Source organism: Patella vulgata, chromosome 6 (genome assembly GCF_932274485.2).
Source record: "Patella vulgata chromosome 6, xgPatVulg1.2, whole genome shotgun sequence".
In the NCBI taxonomy this organism is placed as follows: Eukaryota; Metazoa; Mollusca; class Gastropoda; family Patellidae; genus Patella; species Patella vulgata.
In genome coordinates this window covers 10,915,005-10,928,263 of record NC_065884.2, presented here as the reverse complement: position 1 = coordinate 10,928,263, position 13,259 = coordinate 10,915,005, and the positions used below count along the sequence as shown (strand labels likewise).

Sequence of the window (13,259 nt, the reverse complement as noted above, 5' to 3'; positions counted from 1 at the left end):
TTTTCTAAATCTGAAATACATCTTGAACAATTACGCATTACTTGACCACATTGAACATACAATGTTATTATTTTTAAAAAAAAATATCGCATTGTAATCATTATGGAAAGAGTAATGCACTCCTAGTTGTTTGTTAAAACATTTTATTTTAAAGGACATAAACCCGATATACATTGGCAAGCAAAATTTGAGTTTCGCCCAAACGAAAGTTTATATAGAAAATTGACCATTTCTCGCGTTTACCAAATTTTAATTGTTAATTTATATCTGGAGTATATTTCTATTTTGACTTTCATTGGTGATGAATATGAAACACCGAATCAGTTTGTTAAATTTTGTGCATTTTGATTTAAAAGATTATTGTATTCATCAAAGTGTCTGTCAAAAGAGAAATATACTATCACACCGTTACTATTAGTAACCTAGAGACCGTTGCATGACCACGTTTTCTAGATGGCTAATGGGTAATGCTTTCACTCCCAAACTCACCGAATAACACTTTTACCATTTTAAAAATTGGAATGGAAGTGTTTGGGGGTTTAACTATTGCCTTGGTAACGTCAAACACAGGAGTATTTTATATTTGTACACCCTAAAGTATTACAGATTGAGAGGAACCTTATTTGGATATCTCCGTTATGGGATACCCAAATATTGCTTTTCTTGATCTGAAATACTTAAAAGTAAAAATGTTAGAGACTCAACAGGGATGAAATGGTAAGATTATGTGTTTATTTGTGTTTTGTGTATGAATATGTTTTCATGTCAAGTCGCGTGCATGTTTGTTGTGCTTTCATTTCTGTCTTATTGGTAAATCTACGTTTCAGCTACAGCAGCGGAGCCTTTCTTTTAGCTTATTAATTTATCTTATCTAGGATTTCATTTATTTTGAATAATTGATTTTTATATAAAGAATAAATTGTAAAATTAGTTGAAAAAATTAAATTTTTTAGTACAAATTAAAACACTAATAACCCATAGAAATTAAATTCAGCATGTAAAACCGCAAAATATAAGTAGTAAAATAGTTCACGTATTGCATTTTTTTTTTAATTTTCGTGGTTTAATTTTTACTTTTGAATTTAATTTTTTCGACCCAGAAGAAATCACATGTTAAGTAAAAAAAAAATATAAAAACATGTAAAAAAAACCATATAAACAATCACAAGAATAGCAACAAATTTCTATTTATGCAAAGAATAATACAATTATCAAAATAATTTTTGTGAAAAGTATTGATTTTGCTAAATACTGAAATCGACTATAGTATTTTATAGAGAATAAATAAATTAGAGAAGTTATAATTTAATAACTACGTGTATGTTGTAAACGGAATGATTTTATTAATCAGTGGATAGAAAGAGAACGTACCATAATGCTATGAATTCCTAATCTGTAAGGAGGGTTAGATGACCGAATGGTTAGCGCGTGCACGTTGTCATCGAGTCAACTAGCGTGGTTTCGGTTCACCGGTTGTACGTGACAAGGAGTATGGTTGCCTCTTCAAACTCGTGGGTTTTCTCCGCGTCCTCCTGTTTCCCCCCACTGTTAAAGACCCCTACGCGCAAGCGAATTATTGAAATAAGGTTGAACCATATATGTTGGTCCCGAAATGTCCTAATCTGTAAAATATATTGTAAATTCTGAAAAATAATCTCATAACATGATATAAAAAAAAGTTTAAATTGTTGTAAATTCTTTTATTTTTTAAACTTTCAAAATCAGTTTAATTCATTTAAGATATTCTAATTGCAATAAATGTTAATTTCCAATGAAGTCATTAAAAAGCTAAAAATTACTTATGAAAATGAAAAGAATTCATACAAAATGCGTCAAGATTCATTTTTGATAATTATGTACAATTCCTATTAAATCTAATATTTATATATGTATTTTAAAAGTACCGTAAAACAATAAAAATCAACAAACCTTTTAAATCACACAAAATTGTATGAAGTAACACTCGTGTGAAATATTGTCTTGCAAATCCTTATAGTATACATTCTTACAAAATAAAAAGAAAACAATCGAGATGTTGATTATTCTAATAAATCAAATGAACTGTTAATAATAACTAAATACCGAGTTGTAGAAAATATAACAAGTTTAAAATAAGCCACTGTATAGACTAATAAATATGCGAAATCCTAATGCATCCAAGCAATTCAGTGTTATGAATCTGTAAAATAATGTAAATTGCCCCAAGACACGGTAATCGTGATATCAAGGGGGTAAATTTCTACAAATATTAGTAATAAAATTGAGTTAAACTACATTTCTAGAGAATAAATATAAATTTTACTAATATTCAGCATATTTGTTAAATTAATATCGGATATGACGTGATATACCAATAGTGAAAACTGTCATAATTTCAGCACAGTTCTGATTACATCACATTACTATTCTATTTTTAAATGTATTAAGTTAAAGATACATTATTCAAGAGCTAAATTTGTCTATTGCGGGTCTTTCTTTAGGTTTACGTGTTATATAAATTATTAATTAGATACGTGTTAACACCCCAAGGCCACAACCAACTCTCGATGCCATCGACATTAGAACTGTTCGGCTATTTAATGATTTAATTTAAAAATGGAGTAGCGAGGCTAAGTCTCGAATATACCAATACTGTGGTTACGATAATAAACAATCAATGCACACATCTTGTCAAAACTACAGCCATAACTTTGCTCAGAATAAAGTAATTTGAATGACATTTTCAATATATTTATTTTGCATTATTCATTTTTGAACTATTATAGCAAGAACAGCCAGGTCTTTATCTAAATCTCACATACCGTGTCTTTCTATTCGTTATGATTACCAACACTCGATTGGATTTATATACATTATATAAATGAAATCCTTTTAAATGATATTTAATAATATGTGATTTCTTCATTAAAATCCCACCCACTCGTCTTAGTTGTTTTTATATCTATTTTGATGTTAAGCTATTTTACATTCCAATCTCTATTTTAGATTGTTTGAATCAGAAAGAAAATATAATAAATTAAAAACCAATAAAGTTAGCTAGTTTTGTTAGATGAATTGTTGTTAGATAATGCTGTAGATTGGTTTGTGTATATCACGTAGGAAAATCTGATGCCAACAAAACTCGCTAGTTTTTAATCAGTATGGGTAATAGGTAGAATAACCTTAATCAGTATGAATAATGGGTAGAATAACCTTAATCAGTGTGAATAATGGGAAGAATAACCTTAATCAGTATGGATAATGGGTAGAATAACCTTAATCAGTATGGATAATGGGTAGAATAACCTTAATCAGTATGGATAATGGGTAGAATAACCTTAATCAGTATGGGTAATGGGTAGAATAACGTTAATCAGTATGGGTAATAGGTAGAATAACCCTAATCAGTATGGCTAAAGTGTAGAATAACCTTAATCAGAATGGGTAGAATAACATTAATCCGTATGGCTAATGGGATAAATAACCATAATCAGTATGGGTAATGGGTAGAATAACCTTAATCAGAATGGGTGGAATAACCTTCATCCGTATTGCTAATGGGTTGAATAACCATAATCAGTATGGGTAATGGGTAGAATAACCTTAATCAGAATGGGTGGAATAACGTTCATCCGTATGGCTAATGGGTTGAATAACCATAATCAGTATGGGTAATGGGTAGAATAACCTTAATCAGTATGGGTAATGGGTAGAATAACCATAATCAGTATGGCTAATCGGTAGAATAACGTTTATCGGTATGGATAATGGGTAGAATAACCTTAATCGGTATGGGTAATGGGTAGAATAACCTTAATCGGTATGGGTAATGGGTAGAATAACCTTAATCAGTATGGGTAATGGATAGAATAATGTTAATCTGTATGGGTAATAGTTAGAATAACCTTAATCCGTATGGGTAATGGGTAGAATAACATTAATCAGTATGGGTAATGGATAGAATAATCTTAATCAGTATGTATAATAGGTAGAATAAAGGATAATTGATTTGTATTATGTAAACGATATACGCATAATGGTTAAATGAATATATGATACTCGATGGATAAATGATTTGGTAAGGATATTTTAACAGGTGGGTAAGAGATACGGTTACAGGTGGGTAAATTGAGATTGCATTGATATGATAAATACTGGGTGTAGAATGAGACAACAGTGGGGTATATAGTTGTGTAAATTATAGGAAAAACGATGGGGATAATTATCAGATGAATGATGAGTGAATAATACGATACATCATGGGTAGTGGTGGGTAAAATTATTAGATAAATGAGGGGTTAATAGTAGGATAAATTATAGGATAGATAGATAGGTAAATTATAGGATAAAAGATGGGTGAATAATAGGATACATGATAATGAGTAGTGTTGGGTAAAATTATTAGGTAAAGTATGGGATAAAAGATGGGTTTTGGTGGGTAAAAGTATTTGATAAATGAGGGGTTAATAATAGGACAAATGATATCGAGTTGGGTAAATTATCGAATGTAAGGTATAGGGTAAATGAGGGGCAAATCGTAGGAAAAATTTCGGATAAATTACCAGGAAAGTCATAAGATGAATGGGGGGGGGGGATAAAGCATCGGATGATTGAGCGGGGGGGGGGGGATCATAGGATATATTTTAGGACAAATGGTATGTAAAGAATACAATAAATGACGGTAACTTATAAGATAAATTTTGGATAAGTGCTATGACTAATGGGTAAATTATGGGCTAAAGATAGGATTCATGATGGTAAAGAATAGGATAAATGATTGGTAAAGTATAGTATGAATGATGGGTAAAAGATAGGATGAATTTTCGCGCCAATGAGCAGCCATTTGGTTGAAATTCCAGCGCTGTATAAGACGATTATTATTATTATCAATGATGGGTAAAAGATCGGATAAATGGTGTGTAAATTATTAGATACATGATGGGTAAAGGATAGGACAACTGATCTATAAAAGATAGGATAAATGATAAGATATATGGCATAAAAAATAAAGCAGTAAAGGATATAAAAGGTGGGTATGGGATTGGATGCCAGATGAGATAGGACATTGGTATATATAATGGGTAAAGGATAGGACAACAGATGGGAATATATAAAGGATAGGATAATAGATGGGTATATATAACGAATAATGGGTAAAGGATAGAATAACAGATTGGAATATATAACCAATAAAGTGTAAAGGATAAGATAACAGATGGGACTATATGGTGAATAATGCGTAAATGACAGGACAGGTGGGAATATATAACGAATAATGGGTAAAGGGTAGGATGCCAGATGGGTATATATGACGAATAATGGGTAAAGTATAGGATAACAGTATGTAGGGTACATGATGAGTTAACAGGTGGGTGATAAATACATTCACCGACACCGCATTGTTCTACGTAGCAAATAGGTAATGGGGTGGGTATAGGGTGTTTGGTGAAAAATTAAGTTTAGGTAGGTTATAATAGAAGAATATAGGCAAAAAAAGTTTACGGACGACAAATGGATATAGTATATAAGATTAGGATACAGGCTAAAATGGTCAATATACAACTAATGGGTATTGTATATAAGATTTGTGTACAGACCAAAAATGCTTTATAAACAACAAATGAGTATAGAATAAAAGATTATTGTACAGGCTAAAAATGGTTTATAAACGAAAAATGGGCATAGGATACAGACAAAGGGGGTTTGAAAATGGTTCATAAACGACAGATGGGCATAGAATAAAAGATTAGGGTACAGGCCAAAATGGTTTATAAACGATAAATGGGCATAGTATAAAAGATTATGGTACAATCCAAAATGGTTTATAGACGACAAATGGATATTGTATATAAGATTAGGGTACAGGCCAAAATGGTTTATAAACGATAAATGGGCATAGAATTAAAGATTAGGGTACAGGCCAAAATGGTTTATAAACGACAAATGGATATTGTATATAAGATTAGGGCATATACCAAAAATGGTTTATAAACGATAAATAGGTATTGAATATAAGATTAGGGTAACATTTGTTTAATAGATAGGATAACCGATCGAGACAGAATGGGAGTATCTAAAGAAACGGACAAGTATTAAATATATTAAACGGGTCAAAGGGGAAATATTAGATGTTATAACATAGGAAAAAGTAGTCCCGGAATACACAAACCTTTCTATACATTATTTTTAAACAATACAGGCACTAACGCATTAACATTAATTTCAAAATACAACGATACGATTGGTCAGTAATAATGGCATTGTTTTATCCCTATTTTCAGATTATCCTGAGATGTTCTAAGGTGATAACGAGGTTATTTTCCCTGCCTCGTTTCTGGAGTTTTGTAATGAAGACTGGAGAAATGCAAATATTGCATCAAGCTTAGCCGTCCAATCCAAATAGGCGAATTGCGCTGGATAGCGTTATCTGTACTGCGTTTTCTATTTGCCATTCCCATTTTTTTAAAACGTAGAAAACAGATGATCTATTAGCATAGAAATGTATCTGTTTGCAGCGATTGCATGCCGCCCTGCGCGTAGTCATAGCATGCTCTAGGCCCTTTTGTTTTCTTTTAAATTCAAATGTTGTGTATTTGTTTTATTGTCAAAATGTAAACTATGTTATACAAAATGTTTTTTTTTTATGAATAATGAACATTGATTAATATGTCCTACATATATATATGAAACTGACTATATTGTATATGGATGTATACTCGGTGTCTATTTTTAGTATAACATGTCTTTACACCACCCTTTTCCAGTTGAATTCCTGCCTCCCCCTACCACCAAAAGAAAATTCCGTGGAATTTAAATTATGGATTGTAAACTCCAGTTGAATTACCCGAACTCACCACCAATCTACGGTTTTACATAGGAAACAAACTCTACGGGGCGTGGCTTAGGCTCTTATGTCATTTATGACGTAGGACTAATCAATGGGAGAGCACTGCGATTGGATTACCTCGCTCGCTTGTTCTATTTCTATTTATTTGTTTGTTTCAACGAGTGTGATATAGTTTTTAGACAGTTTGGATCTACTTTTAGACCAAAATATCTTTCGTCGCCAGAAACTCTTAGATTTAGGCCTACTTCCAGTGTAACACAAGCTATGGATAGGACAGCTCGGCTTTACGTGACTTGCAACAATAAAAGAAGCCAAACAAAATTCTGCCAAAAGACAAAATATTGATAATAATAAAAAAAAAAAAAAAAACCATTTGTGCAGACTGGTTAGTTAAAAGTTGTGTGTCATTTTTTTTCTCTTGCCATATTTTTTTCTTTTTCTTTTCGGGAAAAATTTAAATATTGAATCTATGTAGATTTTAAAGAACTGTTTTTAATCGTTGTTTTTTTTTTCTTTTTCAAAAAAATATTATTTTTGAATGGCATTAACAGGTCAGATTTTGTATATATTTATGTATGTAAAATTATCAACATCATAATGTATGTTTGAATGAGCCGTGTGTGTTTTTTAAAAAAATGTTTATCTCCAACTAACTTTCAACTTTGAACCACGAACTTTAACCTTTAAGCTATGTAATTATAACCGTGACCTGCAGTTGACCCGACCTTGAACTTTATTCTTGTTCCGGTACCAATGTTATCCCATCAGCCACTGTGATAAAGAAAATTAAATTATTTAAATGTATTTAATATATATCCCATTAATCATGTAAAGCGAGTATGTTTTTATTGTCAACGGATATTTTTCTTTGTTTGATTGGGAAATAAATCGCGATATGACGTAATTTTAATCCTGATTCTATTTTCGAATGGAGATTTTTTTTTTAAATTTTAGAGTATAAATAATCGATTAATTTATTTGTAACTTTGGATACTTAGTCAAATTTCATGCTATGCATATTTGTTCCAAAGGGGAAATAACTCCAAACCTTGATTTATCTGGGCATTTTATTTTAAAGTTAAATTCTTTATTTGTTGGACGTGTATCTATGGCATCGAAATGCGCCCAAGGTTTATGACATTATGTGTATTTCCCGCGACTTATACCTCAATGACCACATCGTAAGTAGGGACCTCGAGCATATCACGTGCCAATATTCGACCACCGGGCACGTACAGGGAACTCGTCCCTAAAACTATCGAGGGCGGGTTACTGGCCGAACACCAGTCTAAATATTAATATATTAAAAGATGTATACTTTTTAAAAATAATCATCAATAAAAATTGCAGAGTGACTTAATTAAAAGAATAGATAAGGACCCCTGGGAGTCGAGGTCCCTACTTTTGATAAGGTTTGGTTTATTGTAGATATACTATGGAACCCGAATTTGTACATTTCCTTTAGAAGTAAATTATCGGTTTTTTTTCTATAACATTTTGTTGTCTTTCTTTAGGTATTTATTTGAGATGCTATTTAAATGAAATGGGGTTTAACGTCCTACTGTTCTGCTCCGGTTGGGCAAATGAAGACTATACGTTGTGCCTTGCAAGGACTCCTGTCTTGCACCAACAAGGGGGGACTACGCCGGAAAACCCTATGAACCTCTCGACGAACACCTAGATCGAACACGGGATCTCCAGGTCATTGAGCCAATGTCTAACTCACTGAGCCACCGTGGCCCCTAATGCTATTTAAAGTCATCGAAGTGTCCGTCGTTATTGAGCCAATGTCTAACTCACTGAGCCACCTTGGCCCCTAATGCTATTTAAAGTCATCGAAGTGTCCGTCAATTGTCCAAACAACAAGCATGCCAGGTTTATGTGAATCGTACTCGAATTGGCGGAGCCTTGGACTTTCTTGCAGAGATTCACCCAAGTAGATTTCCAAGAGTATGCAAGCACTTCCTATTTCAAAAACAGGTATCAAAAACGCCGTAAATTCGTTTGCCACTGTCCGGACAAAATGTCCCCCATATCCAACAGCATGGCGTATGCCTGTCTTCAGTAGTCTGATCGGTGCAGAACAGTAGGACGTTAAAACCCATTTCATTTTATTTCCTATTTACTCACCAGTGTTTATATGAAGTTGTTACGACTTGATGAAATCGGGCATTTTGTTGTGAAATGAAATGAAATGAAATGGAGTTTAACGTCCTACTGTTCTGCTCCTAACCTGGGCTAATGAAGACGGGCATACGCCATACAGTGTGCTATGAGGGAAATTTTGCCCGGACAGCGGCACTACGGCCTACTCTTATATCGAATTCCAACTGCCAAGGGATCTTTTACGTGCACGCCAATGTGTACACGGGACCTCGATTTTTCGTCCCATCCGAACGACTAGACAGCATTCCTTGTCAGCCCCTCCGTCCTGCATCACTGACAAGGGAGAACCACGCCGGAAAATCTGGATGAACTTTCTCGGCCAATGCAGGGATCGAACACCCGACCTCCAGGCTAGCGAGCTAGCGTCTTACCCACTTAGCCACGTGATCCCCATTTTGTTGTGATCATTTGATCGAATGGTTGAACAAAAACCAAACGAACACACGCTTGTTCTTGATGGTTATTTGTGGCTCTATGGACGACGAAAATAAGAAGCAGGCTCATCTATGCCTAAGCATAGGGGGTTGGGTTTAACTTGTGCGCTTTAGATCAACCACGCCTGTCATTGAGTCGGGAGCCACGGTGGCTAAATGAGTAAGAGGCTGGCTCGCTAGTCTGGAGGTCACGGGTTCGACCCCGGTGTTGGCCAAGAAAGTTCCTCGAGGATTTCCGGTGTGATTGTCCCCCCTTGTCTGTGGTGCACGACGCGGGGTCTGACAAGGACAGCTTACTAGCCGTTCGGATGGAAAACCGAGGTCCCGTGTACACATTGGTGTGTAAGAAAAACATCCCTTGGCAGTTGGAATTCGATATAAGAGTAGGCCGTAGCTCCGCTGTCTAGGCAAAATTTCCCTAATAGCTCACCGTATGGCGTATGCCCGTCTTCATTAACCCAGTCGGAGCAGAACTGAAGGACGTTTAACCCCATTCCATTTCATTTCTGTCATTAAGTCAAGGGGTGATGTTTACATTCCATGCTTGTACGTGACAAGGATAGGATCGCCTATCCAACCTCGTGGGTTTCTCCGAGTCTTCCGGTTTCCCTCAAGCTTTTTGATGAACTAAAATTAAACTAGATGTTAGTTCCGAGTTGGTGTCGAGTGAATGTTAAACCCCATTTCTCTCTCTTTCTTCATTTTTGTCGCAACTATGCCCTTATATAATAGCACCCAATCGCGAAATCGTTGAACAAGAAGAAGACAAAGATACAAAATGGGCGTCTTCAGCAACGGACCATAACTTATACAATTAATTTGTATAAATAAAACTTTGTGGGAAAAAAGTTTAAAAACCAACCATGTTCTACTACTTTTATTTTTGTAATGTCGACTTCTAAAGAATATTAAACACGCACATATCCAAATAAAGATGTCGTGATTCTAAAAATAGTTCATGACCTTCGTCACGTCACAATGATTAGTGGAATTGTATTTACAAAAAAATCTCAAGCACTAAAGAAAAACAATTTGAATAACAAATGAATAAAAAAACCTGGAAATAGTTTTAATGGGTGTAAGATTAAAGAAGATGGAGTCAGATTGACATTTAATGTGTTGTAGAACTTCTTTATCCCCTTAAAACAAAGATGGTCGAGCCAGGTCGAGCGCTTAAACCGGATTCTATAGATGACAGTGATGTAAAGTTTAGATTAAATAATTAACTACGTCTTTAGGTCACACCCGATTTGGACTTACAGCGAACCTGTTTGTACCAACACGTACTCATAGTGCTCAAAATTAACAGCAATTCCGGTTTCCAAGGTTACCGGATTAATGGAAAATGTAGCCAAAATGTCAAAGGAAAAGTCTTGTTCATGGCAACATGTCAACAAGGTACACAAAAAGTAATTTTAAAGGCTTGCACAGTGGTTGTTTACAGAATCACTTCGGGTATTAAGAGCAGCCAAATCAATCACTCGGCAAACCTCAGCAGATTACGGTACCCTGCATCTAGATGTAGAGTAACGGAATCTGCCGAGGTTTGCCGAGTGTCAATTCAATATGAGACTAAGGATTGTTCCAAGCGTTTCATTAAATACAAGTGAAGCATTGTATTTATATTGATAAGTCAAAGATAACATTCCATTGATGTCGTCGCATTTTGACGATAGGGGACTCGGCTTCGTGACAATTCTACCACGTAATATGGTCCAAAACAAGATGGCCATTAGCACAGCACAAATGACAGTATGATTACTGTTTCCATTCTTTACAGCTGATAAACGTCGAAGAATTCTGTCCATCGGGTCATGGTCAACATTTTTAGAATGTTTATCGCAGTATTACGCATCCCAAACCTTTACAAATGTAAACTTGTGATTGATTTCTCAGCGTTTACTATCTCGCTCGTGTCTGTTCAGCCATGTCTGTTTTCGTTGCTGTAGAAATGTTTCCACGGATTCCGTTCTATTTTTGGTCCTGTAATGAGCCACGTGAGGCATATTCAAAAAATATTTCCAGTTAGTCTGAGAAAATGTCGGATGTTTGGTTCTGAAATTTATAAATTGTTCCAGACAATCTATAGCAACGGGGTCATAGTCAATGTCGAATTTATTGGCAAAGATGTTCGGTCGCAATGACAGCCAAGGTAAATCACGTGACCCCAAAACACAAACACTTCTGACATGTTTCCCATGGCACGTGACACCATGATCCCAATCCCATATCACAGCACGTGATGCATGCGTGTCGAATGTGTGACGTGACTCGGTAGAATAACCACCCGGGGCCCATGGTAACGTGTTCAAGGTTGCCCAAGCTGTTTCGTCAGGAGAATAAGTATCTTGAAGCCATTCCAAGAACTTCTGAACAATGTCGTCCTGGAGAATAAACTGAATGAATCCACGAGTAAACATTCCGTAAGCGCTTCCCTTGCTCAGCGACAGGTTGTATTGAAATTCAGTTTTGGTCTCTTGTGAATTATACATTTTGTCTTCCAGGATACGGTGCTTTACGTTATATCGCCATTCTTGTGAACGTGGCAGATCGAACGTTTCTATGTCATTAGCACCGTTAAAATATTTCAGTATCTTCACAATTTCAAAATTTGTTCTCAGCGGGAATTCCTGTCCGCTCAGATTTAGATAATACTTCCATTTGATTCCCGCATTCATGCTAGCTTTCATACACTTGAGTTCAGCTGCGATGACGCCATAGCTCGCATAAACCACGTTTTCGCGACGAACCAACACATGTACATTATCAAAACATCTGGATATTCTTTCCATAGTTTTGAATATCCAGTCAGCTGCTTTTTTGTCCACATGGATGCAGTAGAAATTGTGAGATCTGTAAATCACGCGCAGAAGTTGCTCAGCTTGTATTGGTGACGTGTGCATCTTAATCGCAAATGCAAGAGGAAATTCTCTTTCTTCTTTCGTTATTGGGGCATCATCATATCCATGAACTAATCGAAATCTCGAACAGTTTTTGATTAAAGCGGTAAGTGAACATGGCTTTGACTGGGGTTTGGGTAAATCGTGCGTTTTCTTGTTTTGAATGAGAGATTTGCACTGCTCGCTAAGATAAGTATTCGGATGACATGGTTGTTGGGCTGGAACTGGAATGTCTGGGAAAGTTATATTTGGAATAACTTCGTGTACTTCATTTCGACTTGGTCCATCTGGTGGATATGGGTGTTGAGCATCTACGACTACCCAGGTTTTCCTTTTCGGGAACGACTTACGTAGTTTATTTAGGGGATTGCGTTTTTGAGTCAGCAATGGAACGGTTTCAACTACCCAGCTTTGAAATATTTTGTTTTCTGTTAATGGTAAAGTGTCCATTGACTTTAAATTTGGGGATTTTCCGTATCCAGCGCCAATGTCGGGCGATTGGTTTGAACTAAATTCTGGGAGCTTTGTCAAAAAATGAAGATGCCCTGTAAACGCCTTGTTGAGTGCATTATCTCGGGTTGTAAGCAAAGATTGGGTAATGTTTTTACTGTCAGTTTTTGTAAATTGTAATAGTTGGGGGTGTATAGTGCTTGAGGTCTGTGTTGAACCACCTGGCATCAGAAGCAGACTGGACGTCCATAAGATGATAGAGTCCCAAACGAAGAGAAGAATCATGACGTAAGCAACGCCTGCCGGAAGTAGAAGCGTTACTGATCTTAACGGCATCGTAATCTAGAAATAGAAAAGGAAAACAGAAGTTTATATTCAAATAATTATCAACACAAACAACATCATTAAAGATACATTATGGGAGATTCGATAACGAGTTGGAAGTTCTCACTATAATAGTTAAAAACTAGATAATGTAAAGGC

At 35.3% G+C, this 13,259-nt stretch overlaps 2 protein-coding genes across 6 annotated transcripts in view; one reads left to right on the top strand and one right to left on the bottom strand.

Annotated features, from left to right (window-relative positions):
* Positions 1-8,319, top strand: part of LOC126824764 (sarcoplasmic/endoplasmic reticulum calcium ATPase 1) — a 67,494-nt gene extending 59,175 nt beyond the window's left edge. For 3 of the 5 annotated variants that reach the window (XM_050554133.1, XM_050554130.2, XM_050554129.2), the window contains one exon: positions 6,744-8,319. In XM_050554133.1, the coding sequence (XP_050410090.1) occupies positions 6,744-6,793 (50 nt within the window). In that variant the 3' untranslated portion in view covers positions 6,794-8,319. Of the gene's footprint in view, positions 1-6,260 lie in introns of all 5 variants that reach the window. The other 2 variants (XM_050554134.2, XM_050554131.2) reach the window with 1 other exon arrangement.
* A 2,003-nt stretch (positions 8,320-10,322) lies between these two features.
* Positions 10,323-12,776, bottom strand: LOC126824250 (beta-1,3-galactosyl-O-glycosyl-glycoprotein beta-1,6-N-acetylglucosaminyltransferase). The gene has a single exon (XM_050553447.2). It carries the CDS (start codon positions 12,774-12,776, stop codon positions 11,319-11,321), a length of 1,458 nt encoding a protein of 485 aa, XP_050409404.1. The 3' UTR covers positions 10,323-11,318.
* Between the last annotated feature and the right edge of the window lie 483 nt (positions 12,777-13,259).

Bases quoted from the DNA above. Each gene is read 5' to 3' on its own strand.
- LOC126824250 (XM_050553447.2), bottom strand. From the start codon at position 12,776: ATGGACACTTTACCATTAACAGAAAACAAAATATTTCAAAGCTGGGTA.